General features: G+C 52.3%; 11 protein-coding genes across 13 annotated transcripts; 5 read left to right on the top strand and 6 right to left on the bottom strand.

Annotated features, from left to right (window-relative positions):
- Positions 1 to 469: 469 nt before the first annotated feature.
- Positions 470 to 1,278, top strand: AAFC00_001380 (uncharacterized protein; the record flags this gene model as incomplete). The annotated part of the gene is made up of 3 exons (XM_069347916.1): positions 470 to 552; positions 623 to 719; positions 841 to 1,278. The coding sequence occupies 3 exons, from the start codon at positions 470 to 472 to the stop codon at positions 1,276 to 1,278; spliced, it is 618 nt and encodes a 205-aa protein (XP_069204032.1).
- A 245-nt stretch (positions 1,279 to 1,523) lies between these two features.
- On the bottom strand, positions 1,524 to 2,090 carry AAFC00_001381 (uncharacterized protein; the record flags this gene model as incomplete). The annotated part of the gene is made up of 2 exons (XM_069340566.1): positions 1,524 to 1,932; positions 2,041 to 2,090. 2 exons carry the CDS (start codon positions 2,088 to 2,090, stop codon positions 1,524 to 1,526), a joined length of 459 nt encoding a protein of 152 aa, XP_069204033.1.
- A 556-nt stretch (positions 2,091 to 2,646) lies between these two features.
- Positions 2,647 to 3,933, bottom strand: AAFC00_001382 (uncharacterized protein; the record flags this gene model as incomplete). 2 transcript variants are annotated; one of them, XM_069340568.1, is made up of 3 exons in its annotated part: positions 2,647 to 3,378; positions 3,600 to 3,751; positions 3,807 to 3,933. In XM_069340568.1, the coding sequence occupies 3 exons, from the start codon at positions 3,931 to 3,933 to the stop codon at positions 2,647 to 2,649; spliced, it is 1,011 nt and encodes a 336-aa protein (XP_069204035.1). The 2 variants fall into 2 exon arrangements, with proteins under 2 accessions (XP_069204035.1, XP_069204034.1); XM_069340567.1 differs by having other exon boundaries at positions 3,807 to 3,930.
- A 600-nt stretch (positions 3,934 to 4,533) lies between these two features.
- Positions 4,534 to 5,670, bottom strand: AAFC00_001383 (uncharacterized protein; the record flags this gene model as incomplete). Of its 2 annotated transcripts, XM_069340569.1 has the most annotated exons (3): positions 4,534 to 4,779; positions 4,832 to 5,604; positions 5,664 to 5,670. In XM_069340569.1, 3 exons carry the CDS (start codon positions 5,668 to 5,670, stop codon positions 4,534 to 4,536), a joined length of 1,026 nt encoding a protein of 341 aa, XP_069204037.1. The 2 variants fall into 2 exon arrangements, with proteins under 2 accessions (XP_069204037.1, XP_069204036.1); XM_069347917.1 differs by lacking the exon at positions 5,664 to 5,670 and having other exon boundaries at positions 4,832 to 5,638.
- Positions 5,671 to 6,058: 388 nt separating this feature from the next.
- AAFC00_001384 (uncharacterized protein) lies at positions 6,059 to 9,550 on the top strand (the record flags this gene model as incomplete). The annotated part of the gene is made up of 3 exons (XM_069340570.1): positions 6,059 to 6,153; positions 6,209 to 8,747; positions 8,804 to 9,550. 3 exons carry the CDS (start codon positions 6,059 to 6,061, stop codon positions 9,548 to 9,550), a joined length of 3,381 nt encoding a protein of 1,126 aa, XP_069204038.1.
- A 393-nt stretch (positions 9,551 to 9,943) lies between these two features.
- On the top strand, positions 9,944 to 11,606 carry AAFC00_001385 (uncharacterized protein; the record flags this gene model as incomplete). Its single annotated transcript, XM_069340571.1, has 3 exons — positions 9,944 to 10,011; positions 10,173 to 10,635; positions 10,695 to 11,606. The coding sequence occupies 3 exons, from the start codon at positions 9,944 to 9,946 to the stop codon at positions 11,604 to 11,606; spliced, it is 1,443 nt and encodes a 480-aa protein (XP_069204039.1).
- Positions 11,607 to 14,463: 2,857 nt separating this feature from the next.
- AAFC00_001386 (uncharacterized protein) lies at positions 14,464 to 16,829 on the bottom strand (the record flags this gene model as incomplete). Its single annotated transcript, XM_069340573.1, has 2 exons — positions 14,464 to 15,617; positions 15,668 to 16,829. 2 exons carry the CDS (start codon positions 16,827 to 16,829, stop codon positions 14,464 to 14,466), a joined length of 2,316 nt encoding a protein of 771 aa, XP_069204040.1.
- Positions 16,830 to 17,497: 668 nt separating this feature from the next.
- AAFC00_001387 (uncharacterized protein) lies at positions 17,498 to 20,294 on the top strand (the record flags this gene model as incomplete). The annotated part of the gene is made up of 3 exons (XM_069340574.1): positions 17,498 to 18,530; positions 18,584 to 18,970; positions 19,021 to 20,294. 3 exons carry the CDS (start codon positions 17,498 to 17,500, stop codon positions 20,292 to 20,294), a joined length of 2,694 nt encoding a protein of 897 aa, XP_069204041.1.
- Positions 20,295 to 20,658: 364 nt separating this feature from the next.
- Positions 20,659 to 21,591, bottom strand: AAFC00_001388 (uncharacterized protein; the record flags this gene model as incomplete). Its single annotated transcript, XM_069340575.1, has 1 exon — positions 20,659 to 21,591. The coding sequence occupies one exon, from the start codon at positions 21,589 to 21,591 to the stop codon at positions 20,659 to 20,661; it is 933 nt and encodes a 310-aa protein (XP_069204042.1).
- A 1,992-nt stretch (positions 21,592 to 23,583) lies between these two features.
- On the bottom strand, positions 23,584 to 24,868 carry AAFC00_001389 (uncharacterized protein; the record flags this gene model as incomplete). The annotated part of the gene is made up of 3 exons (XM_069340576.1): positions 23,584 to 24,165; positions 24,239 to 24,595; positions 24,662 to 24,868. The coding sequence occupies 3 exons, from the start codon at positions 24,866 to 24,868 to the stop codon at positions 23,584 to 23,586; spliced, it is 1,146 nt and encodes a 381-aa protein (XP_069204043.1).
- Positions 24,869 to 25,753: 885 nt separating this feature from the next.
- Positions 25,754 to 26,947, top strand: AAFC00_001390 (uncharacterized protein; the record flags this gene model as incomplete). The annotated part of the gene is made up of 1 exon (XM_069340577.1): positions 25,754 to 26,947. The coding sequence occupies one exon, from the start codon at positions 25,754 to 25,756 to the stop codon at positions 26,945 to 26,947; it is 1,194 nt and encodes a 397-aa protein (XP_069204044.1).
- Positions 26,948 to 27,013: the final 66 nt, after the last annotated feature.

Below are 27,013 nucleotides of genomic sequence, written 5' to 3' on the forward strand. Positions count from 1 at the left end.
TCAAGGGGCGTCTAGGTTCATTCGATCTGCACTAGGTTTACCTTTTCGGCACCTATGGCACAAGGCTGCCTTGGTATTCGGCGGCTCTGGGGCGTACATATCAGGCGTTCAAAGGGACTAGGAAATGGTTGCATGGCAAGGGGGGGCGTTATCATCAAGACAGGACAGGTGGCAAGGGTGCTATTATCCACACTGGTGCAAGATTCATCTTAATGGCAATCTCAATCATGTTCGAGAACACCATCAAGATCTTGTGAAATAAAAGACCAGTTTAACATAGATCGCTATAGCGCAAGTTTTAAGGTACCTACTGTAACTGTGTTCGAGCGACAGAGACCTACCTCATATTCCCCGATATTTATATCCTTGGCATACAATTCGTCTACCTTACTCTCCGGACCTAAAGTCCGTCCTCGCGATTACATCCCATAACCTAAGGTGTCTTACCAAACACAACCCCCAAGGAACAATGTCGACACCACAAACAAAGTGGCTCGCATTCGCCATATCAAGCGGCGCATGCGCAGCTCTGAACGGCGTGTTCGCAAAGCTGTAAGTCCATCGATGAATCAATCTACGCGGCAGCTTCACCTTGACTGACACAACAAAACCTGGCTACCAGAACGACGACGACACTAACGACATCATGGGCGGAATCTCTATCCCACGTCTTCGGGCTCAGCGAACCGAATAGATTCGTCGAGGTCCTCGTCAGAGGTGTATGTTGCGCGCCCTGCCCTCCTCTCCCACCTCCCCCTCTCTTTCGTCGCAGAGAGATAATGTATGGTTGCGCACGTACATATACGCTCAGAGACTGACAAGCCGCCCCTTCAAATACAGTTCTTCTTCGTGCTCAACTTGGTCTTCAACGGCATAATGTGGGGCCTCTTCACGCGCGCGCTGACGCTCGCCTCCTCGACAGTACGAGTCAGCATCATTAACACATCGGCGAACTTCATGATCACGGCCGTGCTGGGGTGGATGATATTCTCGGAGAATCTGCCTGGGTTGTGGTGGATGGGCGCCGCGATGCTGGTTGCTGGGAGTGTGATTATTGGGCGTAGAGAGGAGGGGAAAGAGAGTGGTGCTGCGGGGACTGCGGGCGCGGAGCCGAGTGTGCTTACTGGAGAAGGGGGAGATGAGGATGATCCTGATGCGCCGCTTGGGGGGAGACGGGGCGATGAGGAGCCGTATAGTGACGAGGTGGAGCTTAGGACGAGGAATGGGGATGGTAGTGGTGATGAGAATGATGATGGGGTAACAGATAAGCGCCGATGAAGGCTTTCATTTGGTATCGTAAGTGGCAGAACTGGAAACATTTCTCAACACATCTCACTGCCTCAGGCATCGCAGCAGAAGCCGTGATGGCGTAGACTGGAATGCCTGCTCGCTCTCGCCACCTCTTCTCTCTCGCGCCATCAATCCATCATAATCTGGTTCTCTTGAGCTTTCTACATCGTTTGCTTTCTTCGGGGTATATATGAGCAGCGTTGCTCGTGACAGATAGGGTCGTTCTTGGGGCTTCAATCGTGCGATTGGACCTTGTGGTCGCCCTTGACAGCCTGGGCATAGGTAGGAGGAACGTCATTGCCCGACGGCTTTGTCGACGCTCCTCCCTGCATGCCACCCTCAACCTGTCTGTATTGCTGAGCGCCGGGCATCGTGCCGTTCTGCTGGCCGGGGAACTGGTTCTGCACAGTGCCATAGTTCCTCTGTCCCTGAGAGGGGCCCGCGCCACCCTGCTGGACGCGATAGTACGCCACCCGCCCGCTCTCGGGGTCCTCTTGTTGCACTTGCTCGTAGGTCGGACTCGGACATATCGAGATGATGTACCAGGCGTGTAACAGGCCCGGCAGGAAGCCCAGGCAGCAGAGAGCGATGTTGATGAGGGAGTCGGCGGAGCAAATGCCTCGCTTGACCCATACGGCGATGCTAGAAGTGGCATACAATCAGTACGTGGTCCATGCTGTCTGTCTACTTTGCTCGAGTGGTGGAGAGCGGAGTGTGTGGAGAGAGAGGCAAGGTTGGCCCGATGCTTACGGTGGGAAGACGATGGCGATGATGCCTAGGAAGATGTCGCTGCCGCACATGATGTTGCGATTGATGGGTCTGATGCTTCTTGTCGAGTGAATGGGTTTTCAAGTGATGAAAGAGCTACTTGGAGTGAGGTATTATTCAGGTCTGATGTTCTTCAAGGTACCTGCTTGGAAAGTTGCTGCCTCCAAAAGGCGAATCTGAGTCTAAAAGCTGAACTTCGTCATCGCCATAGCCCCCAGGAGCAAGCAGTGACTTGGCGCGGGGTATCACATGTCGCAACTTACAGATACCTCAACCCTCCATTATACCTAAGGTAAGGTAGGTACCTTAGTATTCTGTTACAGGAAGAAGCTCCACATCATGTTAGAGACATAAAGCAACTGTACCCCTGCACATGAAACACCGTGTGCAGCAATGAAACCTGACAACCATTCGTGGTTCTAGTAGCCCCGATGCGGGTGAAGTTGCTGCATATCACCACCATACCCTCGTAGGCGAGCACTCGTTCTTACGCTAGGCATACCATGCTGACACGCGATAGACTGTGACATGTATATAGAGACACTTTGCAGATGATGACGTTCTTTGAATCCATTGGGTATATCTCTACTATTGACTGTCGAAATATTTGTAGACCACAGAGAAATCCTTGTTCTCCAGATCCTCAATTGCTTCGATCTCGTCGTACACTTTGCGTGCATGCGGTCCTAGCCTTGTTTCAATCCCAGCCTCTTTCGCAGCTTGGGTCGCTAGCCTCAAGTCCTTGTTCATCAGCTTTACGCCGAATCCTCCAACGTAGCCGTTGCTCGCAGGAGCAGAGATCGAGACGCCGGGAACAGGATTATTGACCTCGCTTGGCCAGCATCGTCCAGTGCTGGCATTGATCATGTCTGCTAGTACGGTAGGGTCGAGTCCCCATTTCACACCCATTTGCATGGCTTCGGCCGTTGCGATGTTGTTGAGCGCCAGAAGATAATTGTTGGCCAACTTACCCTTGAGACCACACGTCTGTGGGCCAAGATAGACTACGCGCTTGCCCATGAGCATCAGGATCTCATTTACTCTTCCTACAAGGTCCTTGTGTGCTCCAAGCATGAAAGTGAGCTTGCCAGCTTCAGCGCCTACTACACCACCAGACATAGGTGCGTCAACAAATCTACCCTGTTCTGTTGAGTGAACAGCATTGGCGACATCGTGAGATGAGCGTGGATCAATTGTGGAGCAGTCGATGAAGAGCCTTTCCTTGTTGATCCCCTCCTTGAGGAGGCTAGGTGGCTTCAGCATGCTTTGAAAGACATTCTGCACGTGCGATGGCTCGGGAAGGACAGTGATGATCGTCTCCTGCACAATGTTCGTTAACATACATATTCTCAAGTCTGTAAGTCTCATGTGCGTTGTGTTTGCGTTTCGTGTCAGAGGATTGGCTATGATTTGTGATGAATATCATAAAAAGGAGACACAGAATGCGCCTCCCAACTTAGATCATATATTATGGGAAAAAATACTCATCATTAAGAATGTGTGCGAAAAGTAAGGTGGTTATAACAACGATGAGGACATACCGAGTTCTCGGCCAGGTCGCGAACACCATCCGCGACAACTGTGCCTTGCATCTCGTTGGAGAAACGCGTGGTGGCATCTTGATTTGTATCATAGATAATGAGCCTGTCAGAGCTTGATAGTTTGGATCGAAGGTTCTTCGCCATGGGGTAACCTGTGCTTCATCAGTACAAAGTGTCGCGTGACCAATGGCTAAGAAATTGACATACCCATTCTGCCCAAACCAACAAAGCCATAGGTAGTCTGGCGTCTGCTGGTAGATCCGAAGCATCTGCGAAGGACTGGACCTTTCAAAGGCCCAGCCTCGCGCTGGAAAATTGGTAGCACAACCATCATCTTTTCCCACAGTAGGTACTTAGATCAGAAAGTTGAGCGAAGTTGGGATAACGGCAGCTCAAGAACATGGCGCCGGCCATCAGGTGCGTCTCACACGCATGAGCGGAAATCCTTCTCTCTCATCCCATGCCGAGGAAGTCGTAGGATCTGCATGTGGTCGAGAGGGGGTAGGCAGAAACAAGGTGAGAGCTTGTTCTTTTACCGAATGAGGTTTTCCGGCTATTTGTACTCGCGGGTGGGGGCCTAAGCGAGAGTTTGACAACGCAAACAAGGCAAACATTTATCAAGTTCTTACTTCGGTGTGCAAGTCACAAGCATGGATCATGAATGCTTTAATTGTTGCCAATTACCAGGCACGTGGGTCGGATCATGTTCGAATGTAGACATGTCCTCCAAAGTAGACATCTGAGGGTTCTCATTGACGCTTTCTCATTGACGCATGCCTTCGCCATTAGACCGAGCCGTTGCTGTATATTTAGCCCTCGAAAATGCTACAAAAACGCCGTCGCTATGCTGTATCTTAAAACATGTCAAAAATGAAATGATGAATACGCTTCCCATAATGTGACTCTTGCGTGACCATCACAGTGTGGTTGATCATCATTGCACTGCATCTGCTGCATCGTCATCAGGTTGTCTTACTTCCACATCGTCTTCTGCCTGCTCAATCGCGGTCATTTGCTTCTTAGTCAATGGCCTCTTCTTCTTCCGGCCACTAGGGTCGATTCGAGGAGCACTAATTGCATCGAGATATGCCTCGTTAGTCAGCGTCGACTTGAGATGAGCAGCACTCTCGGTCTCGGGAACAAAAAGCCGCTCGTGATAGGCCTCGAACGACTCGGGTTCCTGCCACAATTAGATCATGTACCAAATGAATGTGATTGGCGGTATCACTCACGTCTTCGTCAAAGTAGTTGAACTTGGTCCACTTCTCCTCTTGAGCAAGCAGGAGCAAGTTCTTCGCTCTTAGTCCTTCTAGGTTGTCAATGTCTCTGTTGTCCTTGTACGTCTGGGCTAGTGCCATTGCTTGGGCGGGTTTTCTCTCATCAGCGGCCTCTGATCTGCGCGCAGCAGTCTCTTGGTGAACAACGGCATCAACGTTGTGGAATTGAGGGCGCATCTGGACAATACCATCCAGCCTGGTGAGATGGAGTTCGTTGCCACGGAAAGCACCGAGCATGTAATTCGGGTTGCCCGTCTCGTCTTGGACAATCTGACCGCCCAAGGTCTGCTTAGTGTAGACAATGTTCCTGTTCAAGGAGTCATTGAACCGGCTGAGATTCGAGTCAATGGCCTCCATACTCGAGGCCTCGCCGCCGACGCCACCAGCACCACGCCCACGACCCTTGGGTGCGCCGGCCGGGGCAAATCCAGCAGCCGCACCGTATGTCGCATTACCGGCTGCTTGGGCTTTGCGCATAGCGTCTCCCCAGACGAGACCTTGGAATTTGTTGAAATTTGCCGAAGTGTTCAGCTGAACATCCATTTCAATAAAGCCAGCCTGGGGCTTAATGCGCATCTCCGTCGGTCGCGCACCGTGGCGTTCGTTATAAGGCTGATGACGGGCGCGAACAGGATACTGGAGCAGATACATCTGCTCAGCAGATGCGGGAGTCACATAGACATCGTATTCAGCAGTGACCGGATCATCATCCTCATGTGTTCTTCCTGCTGCAGAATCCTTAGCGATGATCATAGAGAACATTCAGGTTATGCTTCATCTCACATACGCGCCATCTTCAACGGAAGGAAGCTATGAGTTGAGCGACAAGATCGATTGGACGGTAGCTGTACAAAGTCAATATATGCGACTGTCACTCTGAAATATATGATTATTGTAGCTTGATGCGACAGACATAAATTTACCCCACACAGCGAAAGGAAGAAAGGGTCACAGGCTGTCGGGTCGGTGGATTTTATCTTATCGCCGCAAACAGCGCGTCATGCGTATAGCTCGCTTTCGGTATATCTCACTCTCTGTCTCCACATATACCATCAAGCTCGCTTATAGACCGGCATCAACACCACTCTCGGCTCATCACTCACTAGTGGTGATTGTATCCGCATCACCCACAGAAGGTGTCGTCTGTTTCTCTGTCCACCGAGAGTTGGACCTGCACAGGAAATGGCGTACCTAGCCTCTATCCATCGGCCGAGCAGTGTTCGACATGCATTGAAGCTCAACTTCCTCGGGCCTGATGACGAGACAGTTGTCATGGCGTAGGTGACGATATAGGCCCTGCGTCTATGAGAAAAAGGACTAATAGAGATCCAGCAAGGCTAACCGACTCGAATTCTATTCGCCGCAAGAGGACGGCCTCATCCTCAAGCATTCAAGAGCCATCTATGGCAAGGTCACCATGTTACAATGCCTTAGACCTGTCTCTTCGCCGACAGATCACCTTTTCGTTGGTACTGACAGCTACTACTATTTCACTCTGTCCTGGGATCCCGACACTAAGCAGTTGAGGACGGAGGAGTCCTACAAGGATCTAGCCGAGAAGGCGGCAAGAGACTCACAGACTGGCGAAAGATGCAACATAGATCCAACACGGCGACTCATGACCTTGGAGTTCTACGAAGGAGTAGTCAACGTTGTGCCCATCGCACACGGTGGCAAAAGGAAGAACGACGCCGAGGTGGGCACTCTAGGTCAGCCCGTGCCGACAAGGATCCCAGAACTGAACGTGCGAGCCTCGTGTTTCCTCCATCGACGGAAAGAGAAGGACTTTCCGCAACTCGCTCTGCTGCATGAAGATTCAATGGGCAAGGTGCGGCTAAAGCTACGAGAGATACAGTATTCGTCTGCGCTGAAATGGGAAGAACCCGGCACCGCAGATATGGACAAAGAAATCGACGTGAAGGGGGAGCTTGAGCTCGGTGCCAGCCATATCATTCCACTTGAGGCACCAGCCTACGGTTGCCTTATCCTTGGAGAGACATCCATATCATACTGCGATGAATTTGACCACAACCTCCACACGGAGCCACTGAAGGAGGCGACCATCTTTGTTGCATGGGAGAAGATCGACTCTCAGCGATACGTTCTGGCTGACGACTATGGCAAGCTTTACCTCCTCATGCTTGTTCTGAACAACAAACACGACGTCGAAAGCTGGCAACTTGATGTACTTGGGGAAACTTCCCGCGCATCTACTCTTGTCAATCTCGACGGTGGCCGGGTCTTCGTTGGCTCGCACCAAGGCAACTCGCAGGTGATCCAGATCCGGGAGCGCTCTATAGACGTGCTACAGACTTTCCCCAACATTGCACCCATCCTCGATTTCACCGTGATGGATATGGGCAATCGATCCTCGGAGGCTCAAGTGAACGAGTATTCGTCCGGCCAAGCGCGGATCGTGATTGGCAGTGGCGCATTCAAAGATGGAAGTCTACGAAGCGTGCGCAGCGGAGTTGGACTTGAGGATGTCGGAGCGATTGGCGACATGCAGCATGTTACAGATCTTTTCAGCCTGAAGTCTGACCCCAGCCTGGAGTTCGTCGACACGTTGGTTGTGTCATTCATCACTCATAGCAGGGCGTTCAAATTTGGTTCTGATGGAGACGTTGAGGAAGTCGAGGAACTGAAAGGTATTGACCTCTCGCAGAGCACGCTACTCGCTACCAACACGCCTGGCGGTCACATACTACATGTCACCAGCTCCGACGCTTCTATAACAGACGGCGAGAGTGGCATGTCACTAGCGACATGGTCACCCGATGGCGGTGCATCGATCGCAGCTGTATCGACGTCGAAAACGAGCATGCTAGTGTCCGTCAGTGGTGTAGGTCTTTCTATACTGGACATTGCAAGGAATGGCATCGAGGTGCGGGCCTCGAGGAATTTCGATGCGTCATCACAGGTTGCGTGCATCGAAATATCCGACTTGGTGGAGAATTTGTGTATCGTTGGGTTCTGGCAGGGCTCTACTGTAGCTCTCTTGGACTCACGCACCCTCGAGACCGTGTACACCGAAGCTATTGAGGAAGAGAGCATCGCCGTGCCCCGATCCCTACTCGTCGCCAACATTCTGGAGGGTTCTCTTCCAACTTTGTTCATTGGCATGGCAGACGGCAACGTGGTCACATACACGATTGATGCGACTTCCAAAACCATATCATCCAAGAAGAGCACGATACTGGGCACGCAACAGGCAAACTTCAAGGCACTACCACGAGGCACTGGTGGGCAAGACAATGTTTTCGCCATCTGTGAACATCCTAGCTTGATATACGGGTCTGAGGGTCGCATTGTCTACTCTGCCATAACAGCCGAGGACGCGACCTGTGTTTGCCCCCTAGACACAGAGGCTTACCCAAACGCAATCGCCATCGCTACCGATGGTGAGCTGAAGCTGGCCATGGTCGACGAAGAGCGCACCACCCACGTTCAGACTTTACAAGTCGGAGAGACTGTGCGTCGCATAGCTTACTCATCAGATCTACGTGCTTTCGGTCTGGGAACCATCAAGCGCACGCTCGAGGACAGCTATGAGAAGATCGAAAGCCACTTCAAACTAGTCGACGAGATCGCCTTCCAGGAGCTCGACACTTTGGCTCTGAAGGAAGAGGAGCTGGTCGAGTGTTGTATCCGCGCCAAGCTTGACAATGGTACAGGCGAAGTTGCAGAACGCTTCATCGTAGGAACAGCATACATGGATGAGGAAAACCCCGAAGCAGCAAGAGGACGCATTCTGGTACTCGAGGTTACGGAAGAGCGTAGGCTGAAGCTTGTAACAGAAATGTCACTCAAAGGTGCCTGCAGATGCCTGGCAATGTGTCAAGGCAGGATTGTTGCGGCATTGATCAAGACGGTAAGCAAGGTGGACTGAAATGCGCTTTGCGGCTTATTGCTAACAATACATACAAGGTGGTCGTCTACAACTTCAAGTACGACACGCCGAGTACACCGCACCTCGACAAGGTGGCCAGCTACCGCACCGCCACAGCACCCATCGACATCTCCGTGACAGACGACACGATTGCGATATCAGACCTTATGAAGAGCGTATCACTTGTGCGTCATGTCAAGGGACATGGCGGCTTGCCGGATTCACTTGACGAGATGGCGCGACATTACGAGACCACGTGGGGAACTGCGGTAGCCAACGTCGACAAAAACAGCTATCTCGAAAGCGACGCAGAAGGCAATCTTATTGTCCTAGAGCAGGAGACGGCAGGATTGTCAGAGGATGACCAGAGACGGCTACGCGTGACAAGCGACATGCAATTGGGTGAAATGGTCAATCGCATCCGGCGAATTGACGTACAGCCTACGGCAGGAGCAATAGTCGTACCACGAGCATTCTTGGGAACAGTCGAGGGATCTATATATCTCTTTGCTCTCATCTCAGAGGCAAAGCGGGATCTATTGATGAGGCTTCAGGAGAACATGGCAAAACAGGTGCAAAGCCCTGGCGGCGTGCCATTCAATCGATACAGGGGCTTCAAGACATTGGTCCGTGAGGCAGACGAACCCAATAGATTCGTCGATGGAGAATTGATCGAGCGGTTCCTCGATTGCGACAAAGAGCTACAGGAGAGTATTGTGCAAGGATTGGGCGTGAGTGTAGGTGAAGTGTGGGAGATGGTGGAGGCATTGAAGAGGCTCCATTAGGATGCCGGCCATGTGGGAGCTCGGTAGTCTGACTTAGCGATAGTGGGAACATGAAACCACAAGACGATCTTTGGACAGACAGAGAAATGCCATGCTGTGCATTTGGACAGAGTCACACAAACGATACTGCCTTGGGCTCTGAGCGACTTCAACTTCCAATAGCTCGAGGACTAACGTTTCTTGGCGATGACGAAGGCGGAAGCGATAAGGGAAAGTACCTTACTTTTGGTTTATCAAGTAAATAATAATCCTCCACCAGCACACTGTGTGCCTGCCTCCCCTGATCTGTTTCGTAGACGCGTGACTGCTCCTAATACACTGACTCCATATCATAAGAATCTCGAATCTCGAGTTAACATTACTACTGGGATTCCTTGCAGACTTGTTGTGACAATGAGGAGACAATCAACAATACCCGATCTCCTCGAGTTCCTGCGGACTCACGACGAGTCGTTTCGTAGGTAATGCTTTATCATCTCCTATTTCTTCTCCCTATCTGTCCTGTTTCACCTGAAAATCGCCTCCAGTGCATGGAGAGAAGAAAAGAGTGTGCTCGTTCAACACGTCGATGCTCCCCTTCAGAGGACTCTGTACTGAGACATGTGATTTGTGTCACATTTAGCCGCACCAGATTACAGTCACTCTACTCGGACTTTCGACCACAGCGCGAGACAAACCCAGACAACTATGCAGCCAACAGCGCGGCATGGATGCGCGCACTCACGATTGCGTCTCGGGCTGGACTATTACCTTTGCGCACGGGAAAGAGCGCACAAGCTGACAGAGCCGGGGCCCGACCCTCACATCTCGCTTTCACCACTGGGGACGATCTCGCAGCCTCGCTACAGAGTCCGCAGTTCGGGCGACCGCCTGCACTGAATGCTGTGATTAGAGATGCAATAGAGAAGAAGCAGCTCGTGCCGCTCGATGACTTCCTCAAGGCAAAAAAGAGCATTTATGAGAAGAGCGCGATGCCTAGTCCTTGGGCTGCGATCGGTTGGGGATTCAAGAAGTTGGGCAACCTCGTGGGTGAGGGAGGGGACAAGCTGGTCATTGGAGGCTATATCGTCATCGCCAATGTCGAGGTATGATCACTTCACGTAGAGACTACCTCGCCAGACACTGACAACAAATCGCGAATCAGGAAGCTGCAAAAGTCGTTGCCAGACAGATCAGCGAGCAAGCAGACGCCTCTTCACTGACGTCTCGCATCTATTCCCGCTCTCTCTTCGAGGCGGAATTCGCACATGCCCTTGGTCCCGCCGAAGACATGGCTCTCAGCAGCGGCGACTTCACCATCCTGACCACCTACCTCACGCGCGACAAGACCTTGTTGAGCGTTGATGCAGACGGTGAAACGATCAAGATCAAAGCACCGAACGAGACGAAGCCGTCTGCCGTGACCCAGCAAGACAAGGACATCGCCTCTCTACGCACCCTCATAACCTCCATGACAGCACAAGTCGACAGCCTCAACAACCGCATCTCCGCCCTCGACAAGACTGTCCGCGAAGCCGTATCGAACAAACAGACCCAAGCGGCCAAGACGGCGCTCCGAAGCAAAAAACTCGCCTCTCAGACTCTCGAGCAACGAAGCGCGACTCTCGCCCAGCTCGAAGAAGCCTACGACTCGATCGGCAACGCAGCCGACCAAATCGCCATCGTGGCAGCCATGCAGACGTCGTCGCGCGTGCTGGCATCGCTACATGAAGAAATCGGCGGCGTCGAGGGCGTCGAGGGCGTCGTCGAGGGTCTGCGCGAGGAGATATACAACGCGGACGAAGTCACGCGCATCATCGACGACTGCGGTGCCAAGCAAGTCGACGAAGACGAGGTCGAAGAGGAATTCGCCGAGCTGGAAAGAGTCGAGAGAGAGCAAGTCGAGGCGCAGGAAGCCGAGGCCACGAGGAAGAGGCTCGAGGAGTTGGGAAATGCAGAGGCGGGCGCGAGGAGGAATTCAAAGGGTAAGCAGAGGGAAGAATCATGGCCTTTGACAGGGTCACTACAAGCCGAAGAGTCAGAGGAGAGTGGCAGGGTCCTAGAGCCTGCGACTTAGAAGGTCGGCTGGAGGACATGTCGATATTCAGCGCTCTGAGCAGTAGATGGAAGGGGGGGGGGGTAGTAAAGTTCTCTGTTCTCCCTGTTGCACTTTTCGTTGTCCGTTATAGACCGCGGACAGAATACATACATACGAATACAACGAAATGGAGAGACAAGGAATAGAGATTAATCATGACCACCCCAAATCGATTGATTTCCTATATAATTATAGCAAGCAGTAGTCCATTGACCACTTGTACTCTTGCACGTGACATGCTATACATTCCATTACTTGCGTATGTTCAACACTGTCGCACTGGCATTGTGTTTTCCTGACACACGTGGCTTCTTTTCTCCCCCCATGTATGAGCAAGTGAGGTAGACCGGGAGTATATTTAATTTGTGTGTATATATATGTTTCGACCTCCGCTACAGAAGCGACCCTACCCCTTTCCACCTAAGGCGCCTAGCCATGACCACATGAAATCCCTCGGGCCCTGACACTCGATATCTCATCTCATCCCCACCAGTCCAAACCACCATCAGAGAATTCGTCTGACCAAAGAAAAAAGGAAGTGAATCCTCACATAAGTCTCTCGTTATCACTAACCGGATCCTCCGGCACGCGAAACATGCTCATCTTCCTATCCGGCGGCCGATTGAAGTGGTCGCCCAGACTGGATTCTTTCCTCATCAGAGGGGGATGTCGATGCTGATGTTGATGCTGATGTTGAGTATGAGACGGTAGAGTGTTATTACTCTCCACCTTTGAGAAATTGGGAGGTGAGGCGTGGGTATTGTTGTTGCTGTTGTGATTGTTGATAGCTGCGCTGTTGCGCCGACTACTGCTCGTCACCGTCGTCGCAGAGGCGCGACTTACGCGTCGGCTGCTGCTGTTGCTGTTGCTGCCTTGTGCTTGTGCTTGCTGCTGACTGCAGTTTGACGTCGAGGAAAATAGAGTGGGTGTTGATTCGTGATAAGACGAGGATGTGGGAGATGCGTGGCTTGATGATGGCACGCCGAAGCCCGCGTTCATGAGCGGTTCGGTGCGCTCGCCTGCGTTTGCTGCGCGCACTTTTTCGCGGATCGAGGCCATTGCTTCCGGGTTGTTTTCGTAGGGCCGGTCTTGGTCTTCTGGTACTGCTGATTGTGGTTCTAGGGAAGGCTCTGAGTTGTTCCGTTGTTGTTTATCAATTCCAGTAGAAAGTGAAGGATCCGTATCCATCGAGTCTGCACCTTGCTCTGCTGACTCTCCATTCACTTGAGTGCTGTTCGCTTGTGCTGTACCCCCTCCGCTTGCGTCCTTGCTCTCACGCGCTTCACTCCTCTTCTTCCTGGCCTGATCGATCAATCGTTGAAAATCGTCCTTGTTGCTCGATTGCCACCCCGCCGTGTCGAAATCCTTGTCCATGATGCCCACGCTGTCCGAGTCTTTAGTCAGTCCTCCCCCCTGGGCACGGTCCCATTTCCGTAGTTCGTTCAGCAGTTCGACTTTGCTTTTCGGTCGGCTAGAGTCGCAGTTTGCGTTCCATAGATTCACCCACTCGGTATGTCGACGCATGAGTAACGCTTTGGGGCCGTGGTTTGGGAGACCCAGCTCGGCCAGCTTTTTCCGTAGCGCCTTTTCGTGCATGAGACTGTAGTTGAGTTCGGCGAGTCGTTCTTGTGGTTTTGCTGAGGGAGTCCGTGAAGGTGGCGAACGTTTCGAGGGTGTCGCTTTAGTCGCTTTCTTCGTGGCCGCCTTGTCTTCCTTTTTGGTGCCGTCACATTCTCCGTCCAGATGAGGACTCACTTGGTGCTCTTTCATCCTGGTGTCGCAGATTGGACAAGCCACGAGACCATCCTCGGGCGTATCATCTTCGTCTTCATCACTGTCCTGGATCTCAATAGTCCCATCTACTTGACTCGGCGTAGCTTCCTCTGTGCCTTTGTTTCGCATTGACCTTGTCTGACGCCTTGTGTTCGCCTCACCCGTGCTGGTAGCGACATCTTCGTCATGACTCAGGCGCCTCCTCTTTCCCGGGCGCTTTTGCCTTTCGTCTATATGCCTCTGGTCCTTATGTGCAAGTGTGTATGCCACCGGTCTGGCAATCTTGAATGCGCCAACAGCCTCCTCGATGGCTAGATTGTTCCTCAGCTTGCTGGCCTGGTCCGCACTGCGACACGTCGGACACTTCCCGTCACTCGAGAGACACGTGCGTATACACTTGGAGCAGAAAGTATGCGAGCACGACGTCAACATGGGCGTGTCGTAGAAGTCCTTACACACTTGGCATCTGAATGCATTGTCCAATGGCAAAAACGTCGCCAGAGATGTGTTTAGCCAATCGCTGGGATCTTCGATATCCTGCGACACAGCCATGCTGGGAAACGAGGACTCTCCGTGTGTAGAGAAGTAGAATGAAAACAATCAAGGGTTTTGAATAATGTATACCTAATGTGATGTTATGGGGTTATGACGACTGAGGAGCGACGAGCGGTCTACTGTAAGCGGAAAGCGCGCGCGCCTCCACGCGACGCGCTTGCCCGATACGGAAGGATCATTGTCTTGCCTCGAGTGGGGGCATGAATCGATAGCCCCAAGGAAGGAAGTGACAGTCGGGTGTTTCACTCTGGCAGAAAAAGCATATGATCTGTCAGACATGCGGATGCGCAAACGCGTGTTGTGGAGGACATTTCTTGTGAATGTGATATGCACCAAGCGTGCTCAAATGGTATCAGGCATGCATTCTCAGCCGCAGCCTTTCCTAACGCCTATATATCCATGCCGTTCAATGCTCATTCATCGACTCCGTGCTCGCTATGCCCACATTACGCTAATCCGAGACACGACCCGCACCAGACCATTACCGTGAGATCGTAGTCTACGTAGTCTATTCAAATCCGTCTACTGCGGGGTTGGGCCGCTCCATCAACGGACTGCTAGGACTCACTGGCACAGCTCCGAGTGGATCGAAGGATTGAAGAGAAGGCGCTACACCGCTCATGCTCTTGCGAGGCGATCGGTGTTCTAAGCTCACCTGCTCCATCGTCTCGACCAGGGTGGTGGTCCCATCGTCGGAATTGTTTCCATCGTTTCGCTGCCAGGCTGGCTTGCTATCCTGAATCGTGCGTTGCAGTGTCTGTATAAAGGAGTTCATGCCCTCAAATGCAAGCGGCTCTGCATCTGTGCCACTGTATAGCTGGACGGCATTTGCGAGCCTCTGCTCTGCTTGCTTCGGCTTCTCCAGCTTCAGCCATGCGTCTGCGGCCAATGTGTTCCAGAAAGCAGCCTTCCTGCTCCTGCCACCGCCTTGCCCGTTTGCTGACCCTTGCCTTGCGGAATAGCACGACGCTATCCGTTCCATCACAAGTGCGTGTCCGGTGGGACCAACGAGACCGTCGTCGATGATCCTACAGCCCCATCGCGCTGCATCGTCTAGTGCAGATCCGCTTCGTAGTCGCAGAAGTTCGGCACACAGAGCGAGGGTCCGGAGAGCGTGATATCCTGCATTACATCGCATCAGATAGGAGTGGTATGCATTCTCCAGCTGTTGGTCGATGGTCTCGACTCGCAGTCTGGTGGCAATATGAGGTACACTCATCAGTGTCGTCAGCGCTGCCATCTCATTGGCACCGGCGTAGTACTTCCATGCTTTGTCGTTCTTGAAGTCCGTACATAACAAGTCATATGTGCTCTGCGCGAGCTTAAAGTCACGCAGCATGAAGGCGTAGTCGGCAAGCTTCCTCAGCACAGCCTCAGGTGTGTCTGGCTTGTAGGAGCCTCGTACCACGTCATAATTGCTGCCCGGCGTTGCAGGGCCCGAGGCGCTTCGACCGGCGAATGGCGTGAAGCGCTTGCTCAGCGACATGAAACGTCCACTGATGCCCCTGCGGCGAGAGGCGACTTGGTCATTCCACGTGGCAGAAGCTCTTTCCATTCCAGGGATTATTGACTGCGTGACCATCTCGCGAACGAAGGTCCGCACGCTAGCCGCGTCCGATTCGAATATGTATGGCATCGGGTCGTCCTCATCCTCCATCGCTTCTGCCTTTTGTTAGCGCAAGGATAGATAATGGTCAACGGGGGCGGCTTGCCTCTGTCTGCAATCTCGGCCAGCTCCTCAGCAGCGGAGACCCATTCGCACTGGGGTAGTGGCATGCTATCGTCGTCAGACGGTAAGCACTGATTGCTTTTGAGTCTGAGCAAGTGACAATGAAGACCGAAGTGTCGCTTCATTTGCTCGAAGAGGCTACTGGACTTTTTGATATCGTCGTAATCTTCGTCATGGATGAGGACATAATAGCGTAGAAATTCATTATTGACATATTGAGGGAGCCTGTATTCTCCCGTGTTGGAGCCTGTGTAGAGATTGCGAAGCTCCTCGATCGGAGCTGGATTGCGAGAGCTGATGGCGATGACCAATGCGACGGGATGGGAAAAGGTCTCGTGTGGCGTCAAGGGCATGCCACAGAGCAGTCTTCGGAGGTAGAGAGCATAGAAAGGGCTGATTTTGGTAGGGTCGCGGGCCTTGTCCTTGAAGTTCAGATAATCTTGGGCTGCATCTTGTTGCCACTCGGCGTGTGCGAGATGCCTCTCGACATCTTCGTCGATCTGCGACACATCGCCTCCAGTACGAAGACGAGCGGGACGATACTCGGGCACAATGTCCGAGACAGTAGCTGTCTGTGCGGGTTGTGTTGCTAGTCTCGGGCTCTCCAAGCCATCTTTGACACCGGTGAATCTGATTCCGAAGTCGTCCCAGGGCCTGCTTGCGCCAGTGCTGTCTCTTATCACGACTCGCCCTGACACTCGCTCGCCAAAGGGTCGTAAAAGCTCGAGCAGTCCGCCGTTGATGCCCTTGTGGCGCAACAACTCCTCGGTGTCTGGTGAAGACAGGACGGAAACATGAGGGACAAATCCACGGAGGGTCAGTAGGCGGACTTCGTCTGATTGTGTCGCCGCACCGGGCGACGGAGACCTGAGGCTGGACGCAGAGTCACGGGGAGAGAAGACGGAGCCTTGGACTACTCCAGCCGTCGGTGTCGCCGGTCCTGAAGCGCTGCTGACATTGGTGCCCGGCAGCGAAGTTGTGGAAGCAAAGAGGTTGGACAAGGAGGTGTTCGAGCGGCGATAGGGGAGATTGAGCGACGTCAAGGGCGACTTTGCATCTGCGCGACGCGCTCTTGGAAGAGACAGAGGAGAGTCGGAGATGGACTGCTGCGGCGACTGCAGGGGGTGGGCTGGCGAAGAGGTCATGAGCGGCGCCGATGTGCCCTCCGGGGATGAGTTCCAGTGGCTTTTGTCCGGGCGAGCATCAGTAGCAGGATTGCGCAGTTGTCTTTCTACCAGGTCTGACTCAGCCAAGTGCGCGAGAGATTGATCTGTGGATTCTGGGTCCTAAGGTGGGTGTTTAATTACTTCATGCCGCTGTCACAATAATGCAGTAGTACAAGTGGTGCCTGCCTCTTCCAGCAGTGACACAACAGACGCCTGAAACGCCGGCTAGACTTGCCCTAGCGGGGGGGAAGAGGGCAGTTTGGAACTTTCTTGTCGGACTCACATGAAGAACATTGTGACTTTTTGATAGATCCAAGGTATATGTCAAATACAAGTCTTCGAGTACTCTCTGATATTACCATTAGCAGAAGGCTTTTCAGGTCTTACAAACCAAAGATAGTCCAGAGTGTACACTGGTAACAGTGTGAATGCTGGCAATCAGAAGATTACCTGTCTCGATTCATACCATACAACACAGGCTCAGATGTGGTAGCAGTCAGAAGTCGGCTCTACGCTCTCTCACATGCTCAACATTTCACTGCATGCCTTCTGTTGTTCGCTCGCGTACCAGCCTTTCGCCAGAGCGTGAGCTGCATAAGAAACCCAGATTCGGCTCATATACCCCCATATGCACACGCTACGCTGCCATGTCGACACAGGATCTTGGTAAGCCGAGTGCTCTCGAACTCACCCATGTGGAGGAGACACTTCGCAGATTGCTTCTAGACGTCGCAGAGTATATTGATCATCTTCCGCCTACGGATGTGGCCGATGGCCAAGTGACCCTTCCTGACGATCTGGCTAAGCAGAAGATTGTACTTCGCTTCACAGGTGGATGGGTCCGGGATAAACTGCTCGGTGTGGAGAGTCATGACATCGATGTGGCCATTAACAAGATGACCGGCTTCCAATTTGGTCTGAAACTCAAGGAGTACCTGGAGATCCCTGGCAACCCGGAGAAGTATGGTCTCGAAGGTGTGGCGAAGAATGATTCACAGTCCAGCAAGGCTGGTACTACCGGCAAGAACAAAGTCGTAGGCGGTCTTCACAAGATCGAGGCCAATCCTGAGAAGTCTAAGCATTTGGAGACGGTCACTACTAAAATTCTCGGGCTCGACATCGATTTGGTTAACTTGCGCAAGGAAACTTACTCGGAAGACAGCAGAAATCCGCAGATGGAGTTTGGTACCCCTCAAGAGGATGCACTCCGCCGGGACGCCACTGTCAACGCCATGTTTTACAACCTGAATACTCAAGTCATCGAGGATTTCACTGGTCAAGGTCATGATGATATGAAGGCAAAGCTCATCCGCACTCCGCTCGAGCCCTATCAGACATTCAAGGACGACCCCCTCCGTGTGCTGCGCTTGATTAGATTCGCGAGTAGGCTGGGATATGCCATTGATTCAGCAGCCGAGGAGTCGATGAAGAACTCCGACATCCAAGACGCACTTCAAGCCAAGATCAGCCGCGAACGTGTAGGCGTCGAGCTGGAGAAGATGCTGCGAGGGCCTGATCCTTACAGAGCACTTGCCCTTATCGATCGTCTCTCGCTCTATCTGACCATCTTCTCCGACCCTACACAGCCTGCTAACAAAGTCTATCGACCGGATCTTGACACCTGGACTGCAGTATACGACTTTGTCAAGACGCTGCCCAGCCGGAGCAAGGAGACGCAGAGTAAGCGCGATGCGTATTCGATGGCGGTCGTGGAGCTAATCAAAAATTCCCAGGTCTGCTTGTTCGTGATGCCGAAGAACAATACGTCGCTTGGCTCCTTACAGCTATGGTACCATACCGCGACGCTCCCCAGCCTCAAGCCGAGCCTGGAAAGAAGCTGCCTCCACCAGTGGCCGCCAATATTGCGCGGGAAGGGTTCAAAGCCACCAACAAGATCATTGATATTGTCGTTGCTTCCATCCGTAACCACAGCGAGATTGCAGGGTTTGCGTATGGTATTGGTGAGCGAAGTGGCCGCGCGAACCAAAAGATCGAAGGTGAAGATCATATGGCGCGTGACGTTCTGGGCATGGCTATACGTCGGTGGGGTCCTACCTGGAGGTCGCAAGCCATGTTCGCACTACTCGTCAAAGTCGCCGATGAGCCGCAATCCGCTAAAGGTGAGTTGACAACCGTTTCCATCATTGTACAGGAAACTTATCAGATATAGCGCACCTTGCTGTCTACGAGACATTCCTCAAACACGTACAGGATCTTGGAATCATGGATGCATACGCGACCAAACCGCTACTCGACGGAAAGATGTTAGCTAAAGCACTTTCGACCAAACCCGGTCCTTGGATGAAGGACGCCCTCGACGTGGTCATGGCATGGCAGTTGCGTAACCCTGACGGCGCTACAGTCGAAGGAGCGATTGAGGAAGTGAAAAACACAAAGCTTCATGGTGAGCTCACAGCAAGCCTCGTCACACATTTTCTCAGGCTTACCATTCGCCCTCTGTTTTCAAAGAGTCAGCATCCAGCGGTAACAGCGCAAGGTCGTAAGGTCACCACCACCGTGCTTCCCAAGAAGATGTCTATGGAGCAGCCAGATGCCGTCGCAAGGCCTTGGAAAGCCAAAGATGCGCCTGCACTCGATCTACTACCTTGGATTCTAGAAAGCATCGATGACAGCATGATTGAACAAAACTGGCCTCTTATATTACCTCCGCTATTAAGTATCATTGACGATACAGAGACCATATTTAAAGCCCAGGGTTGTCACCTGATCAAGCTTCTCCTCAGCCGAACGCCATCGTCATTGGTCAAGCGGACTGGGTTAAACGAGGTTTTCCAAGTGGCACTGATGCCATGTCTTGGTTACCTGCCTCCCCTGACACCAGAAGACGAGTCTATCGCTCTAATCACCGAGGCCTACCCTGCCCTGATTGCACTGTCGCGGACTTTGGACGGTCACGGTCAACAACGAACTCAATCACCAAGCTCCACAGCACCTCGAGTCACACTTCTAGATACTATGATACGGAAAGGCATACTCAACGCATACACATATTGTAGTGAAAATGTCAAGATAGTCGAGGCCGTGCTGGATAACATGCCGTCAGTGCTGCAAGAACTCGGCATCGAGAGCGTCAAACACCTCAAGCACATCCTTCCCATGTTGTCGGAAGTGCTGAGCGACCCATTCGGCCAGGCGCATCCACCGACCCTACTGGCAGCTACCAAGGCGTTACAAAGTGTGATATTGAACGGGTGGCCACGCATGGCATACAATCGAGGGGAAGTTCTCAAGGGTATAACCCTTTGCTGGATTAATCTAGATAAGGAAGAGTCGTCGGATGCGTTGGATGCGGTACGGCAAGAGTGCAAGATAACGATTTCGATGCTCAAGGACGCCGTTTCTTCTTCTGAGGATTGTGACATCCAGGCTGATTTCGAGGCGCTTGTCGGAGCAGATCCAAGATTTGATGAGCTTCTTCGCTAGAGTCTAGGCTACTTTACGATAACGCCACAAAGGTCTATCTGATAACGTTTCTATCATTACATATCGTGCTTCCGGTTCCCAGGATACTTTGTGGGAACAAATTACACCGTCCTAAACAGACATATTAGATAAGTGTGGATCACCGATGGGTCACACCCGGACCGTATGTCTGCAGGGTTGAAGTCATGGAGCTGCATCTGCCCTCGGCAGCCTTGCAGCTAAAGCCATCCTGCACGAAACCAGAAGTCGTGCTATGGCGACGGCATGCTGAAGTCAGGCGTCCCTTCTTTGTTGGCGCGTGGTGTGCAAGGTGGGTGCAGACTTCTTGCACTGTTGAGTTTGCTTGTTTCTTATCCCTGTGCGATCACTCGGTCATCACAGCGTCCGCCGCCCCTGCGGTAGAAGACAGACCGAATTTGGCCTCGGCGCCCTCTTTGACAGCATCGGCAAGTACAGTCCTACTCAAGACCGCAGCTTCAACAGCACGGTCAATAAGACTTTCGGCATCGGCTCCTGCATCTCCTTTCATCCAAAGCTCCGTGACTTCGTCTCTTGATTGCAAATAGCCCACCACGCAAGCGGCGCGCAGATTGTCGTGCTCATCAGGGCAAGGATCGAGAACCGAGATGTCTTTCTCTGCCGTCTCGTCGTCTGCGAACGTACTGGCAGCCACACCTCCAGAGACCAGATCCACGCAATCGATGCCCGCATCCACTATTGCCGCGCTTGCAGCAGTGATGCATCCGGCCAGCACGTTCATCATCCCGACGCCGCCCAGGCTCTGTTTCCTCTCTCCCGCAGTGGGAGCGTTCTCCTCGCCTTCGAGGACCGTAATGACCACTTCGCACGCGCTCTTGGGGAACCGCTCGCCGATTATGATGCCTCTCAACGCCGTCTCCAGATGTACGCCCAGGTCCCGCTCGGCAGAGTCGCGCAGGTAGCCTCTTCGCTGTTTGCTAGCGAAAGGCGCAAACTTGACGTGTGTGCTGAGTAGTAAATTGGGACTGAAAGGTGCGGTTCGAGGCAATGGTCGCGGACCGTGGACCGTACATGTCAATTTCAACGAGCTCGTCCGCGAGGAGAAAGTCGTCATGTTGTCTTGGGGTATTGATGGCTGTAACTCCAAGTATGAGGAACCTGAGGCGGATGGTACCAGGCCGGTGCGCAGGAAGATCTTGCGAAGATCATTTGGGCCACGAGAGCGAGAGGATTTTGTCTCTATTGCTGTCGGTGTTGATGTGAAGACTGGTGCTGTTGTGCCACCTGGCGGTGCATTCGTGCGACGGCGGTCTGTCATGGCTATGGTGTGAATCGGAATAAATGTTTACATTCATCTCAAGTCCAGCTTGTAATAATCGACAATAAATCTACTACAAATGTTCCTTCCCAAATAATGGAGTGAGGTCATGTTTGCACTGGGCCTGTGCTTTGACAATCTTGGCGCCATTGATTTTAATTTTGAATCTTTCGTCCTTCCTGCTCTTTAAAAGCTTGCAACCTACTACCACTCCTGTTCAACTACAACTTCGGGTCCTCTCAACCTTGGTTCTCTGTGGTCGAGCTCGAGATGTATATATGAAAGGCATATCACTCGACTGGGAGACCACGGCTGGGTGGCTGGTGTTGCAGTTGGGAGATGTGGCATTGGAGGTTTCTAGCAATTGATTTGCGACTCATTTACTGGTGTAGGCTTTGCCTGTGACCGTGTCCTTCTGGTACGTTACTATCTCAACATCCGCATCGCATCTCACAAGATGATATCCCATCACAACTAGTTCTCGGCGAACTCATTATGTGCCATTGAACAAACATGCATCACCATCTGATCACTTCGCAATGCTACTTGTCTCAATTTATTGTATATGCCCAAGCGTTTTCAGTTACTGACATTCTACAAGGTTTTAGTAACTCACGATTCATCTCGACGATCAGTACCGGTCTCTTCCTGACGAATCATGGGAAGAGACTACACTGCCAATAGGTAAGACCTTCCTCAACCTTCTCACACCTGTCGCCATGATTGCAATGATGATTGTATTCTTTTTCAGTTCTGCTACCGAGTAAATCGTGCGGATATTCATACACCAAATGCATTCAATTCTGATAACAATCATGGCGTCGACTCTCTATGCTTTCCATAGCATGAAGATATGTGAGGATCACCTTGCTGACATCTCTCACAGATATAATGCACTGTATGCGTAGTTTTTCCGTTGCATTTCGCCTTTACATGATTTTCTGGTAAGCATCCTCCATCTTTCACTTCTCACCACCCCCTTTCAAAGATGACAACAGTCAATCCATTCAATGAAGCCCCAACCCGTCGAGCCACCCTCCCCGATACCGTACCTGATGACTCGCTCTCAGGGATGACCGGTTGTGGAGTTATTCTGGCCCCTTTCGGGGACTTCAGAAGATGTTGGCTTCAGAGCATCGACACAGGTCTGCCGTTATGGACGGCCTGGCGTCGGTGCCGGCGGGCGGGCAGGAGTAAAACGGCTTTTCTGAGTACATTTGACACAAACGCAAGTTCTGTCGAAGTAGCTCGCGCACATCCGTCATTCAGCACCGGAGTCTCTTTGACCAGAAGGCTGACGATTGACAACAGATGAGCATATTGTGATCCCCAATGACTTATTTTTCTTCTCTGTTCGTATAGATAGTCTATCTTCCAACATCAGTTCGACTCTGCTTTTCTGTTCCATACCTTTTCGTCCCATGCAAGCATACGCCCTGTGACAAGTAATTCCGACCCAAACCTGGAACGTCTATTTCTTGAGAGAAGTGACACGCTTCTGCGTGTTCTATCTTTCCATACGTTATGGCAGCCAACCAAAATCTACCTGCCAATAATCTATCCAAAGACGGCTCCTAGAACAAACATAACCAAGAAAGAGGGCCTCTCTGACTCGACGCTGCAGCAGCAAATACATGGTTTTCTGTGGGGGGTTCATTCTCTCATAGAAACCATGTATGCATGCAAGTTTCCACGGCGTTGATCTTTAGTTTCTCCCTCTACATTCAATTATCCTTGTTTCTTTATACAGTGTTTCATCTTCGAAGAGAAGTACAAGGCGGTTATCGGCAGTGGTTACCTTACAGAGCATATCGTATTGTCTTCTCAAAACGTATAATTATAACGTAAATATATATGTATATTTCTCCATGTCTTTCTGCATTGACGAGAATCTTTTGTCCTCGGCTTCTGATCGGGTTTTTGTTATTTCAATTCTTCATCCTCATTCTCAGAGAGTTTGGTACATGCATTTTTTTCCTTTTTTGTTACTCCTTACTCCTTGTTCAGGGGCTTTCTGCCGACCATCAGATACATAGGCGTGAAGAGCTTCTCGCGTCCACCAGCGACGAGGCAGTCGGCGGCGACGGCGAGACTGTCTGCAGTCTTCTGCGTTCCGCTGGGCGCGAGTCCGATCTTCTCCATGCCGCCGACGAGCCTGTGCACGATGCCGCGACCGATCTTGGTCATGCGCACAAGGGTGGGAAAGTCCCAGATGGAGCTCATGTACTTCAGCTCGCCGGACAGAGGCCAGTACCAGGGGTAAGGGTCGGGTCTGTCGGCGAGGTCCTCGTGCATCTCGAGCTCGAAGCCGGCGGCCTTCATGGCGTCGAGTGCGACCGAGATCTTCTCCATGTTGGAGATGCCGTCGCCCAGCTCGATTCCGAGACGGATCTCGCGGTGGTGCGGGTTGTCGTTGTCGTATGCGTCGGTCATGAGCCACTCGTACACACCAAAGACACCGCCGGGTTTTAGGACGCGGAAGATCTGGCTGTAGATTCCCTCGAGGCTGGGGGCGTGGACGGTGGCCTCGATGGCGTAGACGGCGTCGAAGCTGTTCTCGGGGAATGCCATTTGCTGTAAGTGGTTCACGGGTCAGAAAAGTTGCTCCTTTGGTTTGTGTTGCAGGAAAAGAAAAGAAAAAACTCACCATGAAGTCGCCCTTGACGTATTTCAGCTTGTGTGACAGACCCTCCTTCTCGGCGTAGTGTGTGGCGCGCTCAATCTGGTAGTCGTTGTTGTTCAGACCGGTGACATTGGCGCCGGTGAACTTGACCATCTCTCTGGCAGGGCCACCGACACCACAACCGACGTCCAGAACCTCCATGCCCTCCTTCATGCCCATGACGTGGGCGAGGTAGTGCTCGTGGCGCGCGACTGCTTGTCTGAAGGGCTCTCCGTAGGCGAACCTGCAGAAGTGGAAGGACTGGCCCCAGCCATACTCGTACAAGTCGGTGGCGAGGTTGTAGTAGTGACGGGTCAGGGTGGCGTATTCTGCTCTTCGTGCCTTTTCGCGATTGTTAGACTCAGACTCGGAATCCACGCGCGGGTGTTGGTTTTCAAGTCAAATTACCTCTCTGATCTCAGGGGTCTCGTCTGCAGCGTCCTTGTTGTCCCAATGCTTGAAGTACTCGTCAACAGCAGCCTTCTGGGAGTCGGAGCCCTTGCCGCTCAGGATGGCGCCAAAACCACCGCTGGCTTTGGCAGACTTGCCGTGCAGCGTCTTGTTGAAGGCTGCATCGCGGCTGTGGTCCTCGGCCTCGAGAGCGTGAGGAGCCATGGTTTCAATTGGTAATGTAAATACAGAAGGCGTTGGCAAAGAAGCAAGAGGGAGTGCAGAACAAACAGGTTACAGGGGTATCACAAGAAGACGTTGTTGTTGCAGTTGAATGCAGAACAGTATTGATGAAGTGAAGAGAGAAGGCAAGAGAGAGAGTTGACGTTGACCTGTAGACAAGTCGTCGAAAGAGAGAGCGGTGAAATTGTTATATTACCAACACCACACTACCGACTAGCCAGCAAGGACAAGGGGCAACCAGCAACAAACCGGACCAAACGTAACCCATATTCCAAAGTCAATCTTGGCCCTTGGGAAATTGTAAAATGGTTCGATTATTATCATTTCTCCCCACACATTTCGTTCCTCGTTGCGGGATTCGTTCCTCGTTGCGCATGGGCTTTTGGTCTTCGCCTCAACCGATCAGGGCCAGTTATGCTTGAATACGATTAGCGTCAGGTACAATCAATGCGAGCCAAGTTTAGGTGAGATAGAGTAAAGTGAAGGCAAGGCAGCTAGGGCAAGGCAGCTAGGGCAAGGCAGCTAGGGCAAGGCAAGCATTAGACCTGCATGAGCCGATAAACTTGACGGCAACTGGACAAAAGTCGTCGTCGGGGCTGTCTTTCTGTCACGCTCCTCCGGGCTGTCCTAATATCGTGGTTTCCGAATCTGGCCCTCTTTCCAAGTTCGTCACTGCCTTGAGTCTAATGATTGTAGAAAGTGAGCATTTCAAAGCAACGCGTCTGTCGCATCATCGTCCTTTGCTGAATTCTACACTCCTCCTCACCACACACGCTTGACGCTGTTGCCATCTCCTCTGCATCAGACGAGTCACAACGACCTTATTCACATCGACAACTTGCGCATCTCAGCGCTTAGCACCACATCATGCCTCCAAAGCAGGACCTGAACCGCTCGGGATGGGAGAGTACGGACATGCCGTCGTGCTGCGAAAAGTGCCTTGGAGACAACCCCTACGTGCAGATGCTCAAGGAAGAGCACGGCCTCGAATGCAAGATCTGCACACGTCCATTCACAGTCTTTCGATGGAAAGCCGACCGCACGGCGCGCCAGAAGAAGACAAATATCTGCCTGACTTGCGCGCGACTCAAGAACTGTTGTCAGTGCTGCATGTTGGATCTGAGCTTCGGACTGCCTATCGTCGTGCGTGATGCTGCTCTCAAGATGATCACACCTGGACCCAACAGCGAGATCAACCGGGAATATTATGCGCAGAACCATGAGCACGAGATCGAGGAGGGTGGCGGTGCTGTCGAGGCCTATGAGAAGACGGACGAGAAAGCGAGGGAGCTGCTTCGCCGATTGGCACAGAGCGAACCCTACTACAAAAAGCAGAGACGACTCGACGAGGAGAACGCTTCTTCGTCATCGTCGGGACAGAAGACGCTGGAGGCCGGACCCTCTTCGGCGAGCACAGGATCGAACGCTGTAGGTCCGGTCAGGACAAGAGACTCGAAGCAAGGCGGATACGGTAACCGATCCGAGCCTTATGCTGCTCCATCAGCGCGGGGCGGACGTGGTGGCGCGAGAGGACGTCCATTCCCTAACACAGCCACGTTACCACCTCGACCGGAGGACATCCTACCGCCAGCCGACAAGAACGTCTTATCGCTTTTCATCACTGGAGTCGAAGACGACTTGCCGGAGCATGCCTTACGCACTCACTTCTCACAGTACGGCGCTTTGCGATCACTCGTCTGCTCACATCGTTCTCATTGCGCTTTTGTAAACTACATGAGTCGAGAGGGTGCGGAAGCTGCAGCGGCAGCGTGTCAGGGCAGGGCCAACGTCAAAGGTGTGCCACTGAGGGTACAATGGGGCAAGCCCAAGGCTCTGGACAACATGGACAGAGAAACACGCATGGCGCACGCGAGAGCTGGAAGGGAGACGCAGGCCGCGTCGAAAGCTGCTGCGGCTGGACCTCGAGCCATTGCTTCAGGTGGTGCTTCTTCCTCGGCCCAAGCTGCAAAGGACGATCTGGACAGTCTGACGGCCAACATCGCAGCGCCTCCTGGCCAAGAATCGGAAGACGTCCAGTACGCCAGTCTGGCTGGCGAGTGAGCGAAGTCGAGTGTTTCTACGACCAGAAAGACAAACTAAAAAAGAATCATACGGTGTTCATTTATA

The sequence above is a fragment of the Neodothiora populina genome, assembly GCF_041146345.1.
Source record: "Neodothiora populina strain CPC 39397 chromosome Unknown canker_contig_12, whole genome shotgun sequence".
Taxonomy (NCBI): Eukaryota; Fungi; Ascomycota; class Dothideomycetes; order Dothideales; family Dothioraceae; genus Neodothiora; species Neodothiora populina.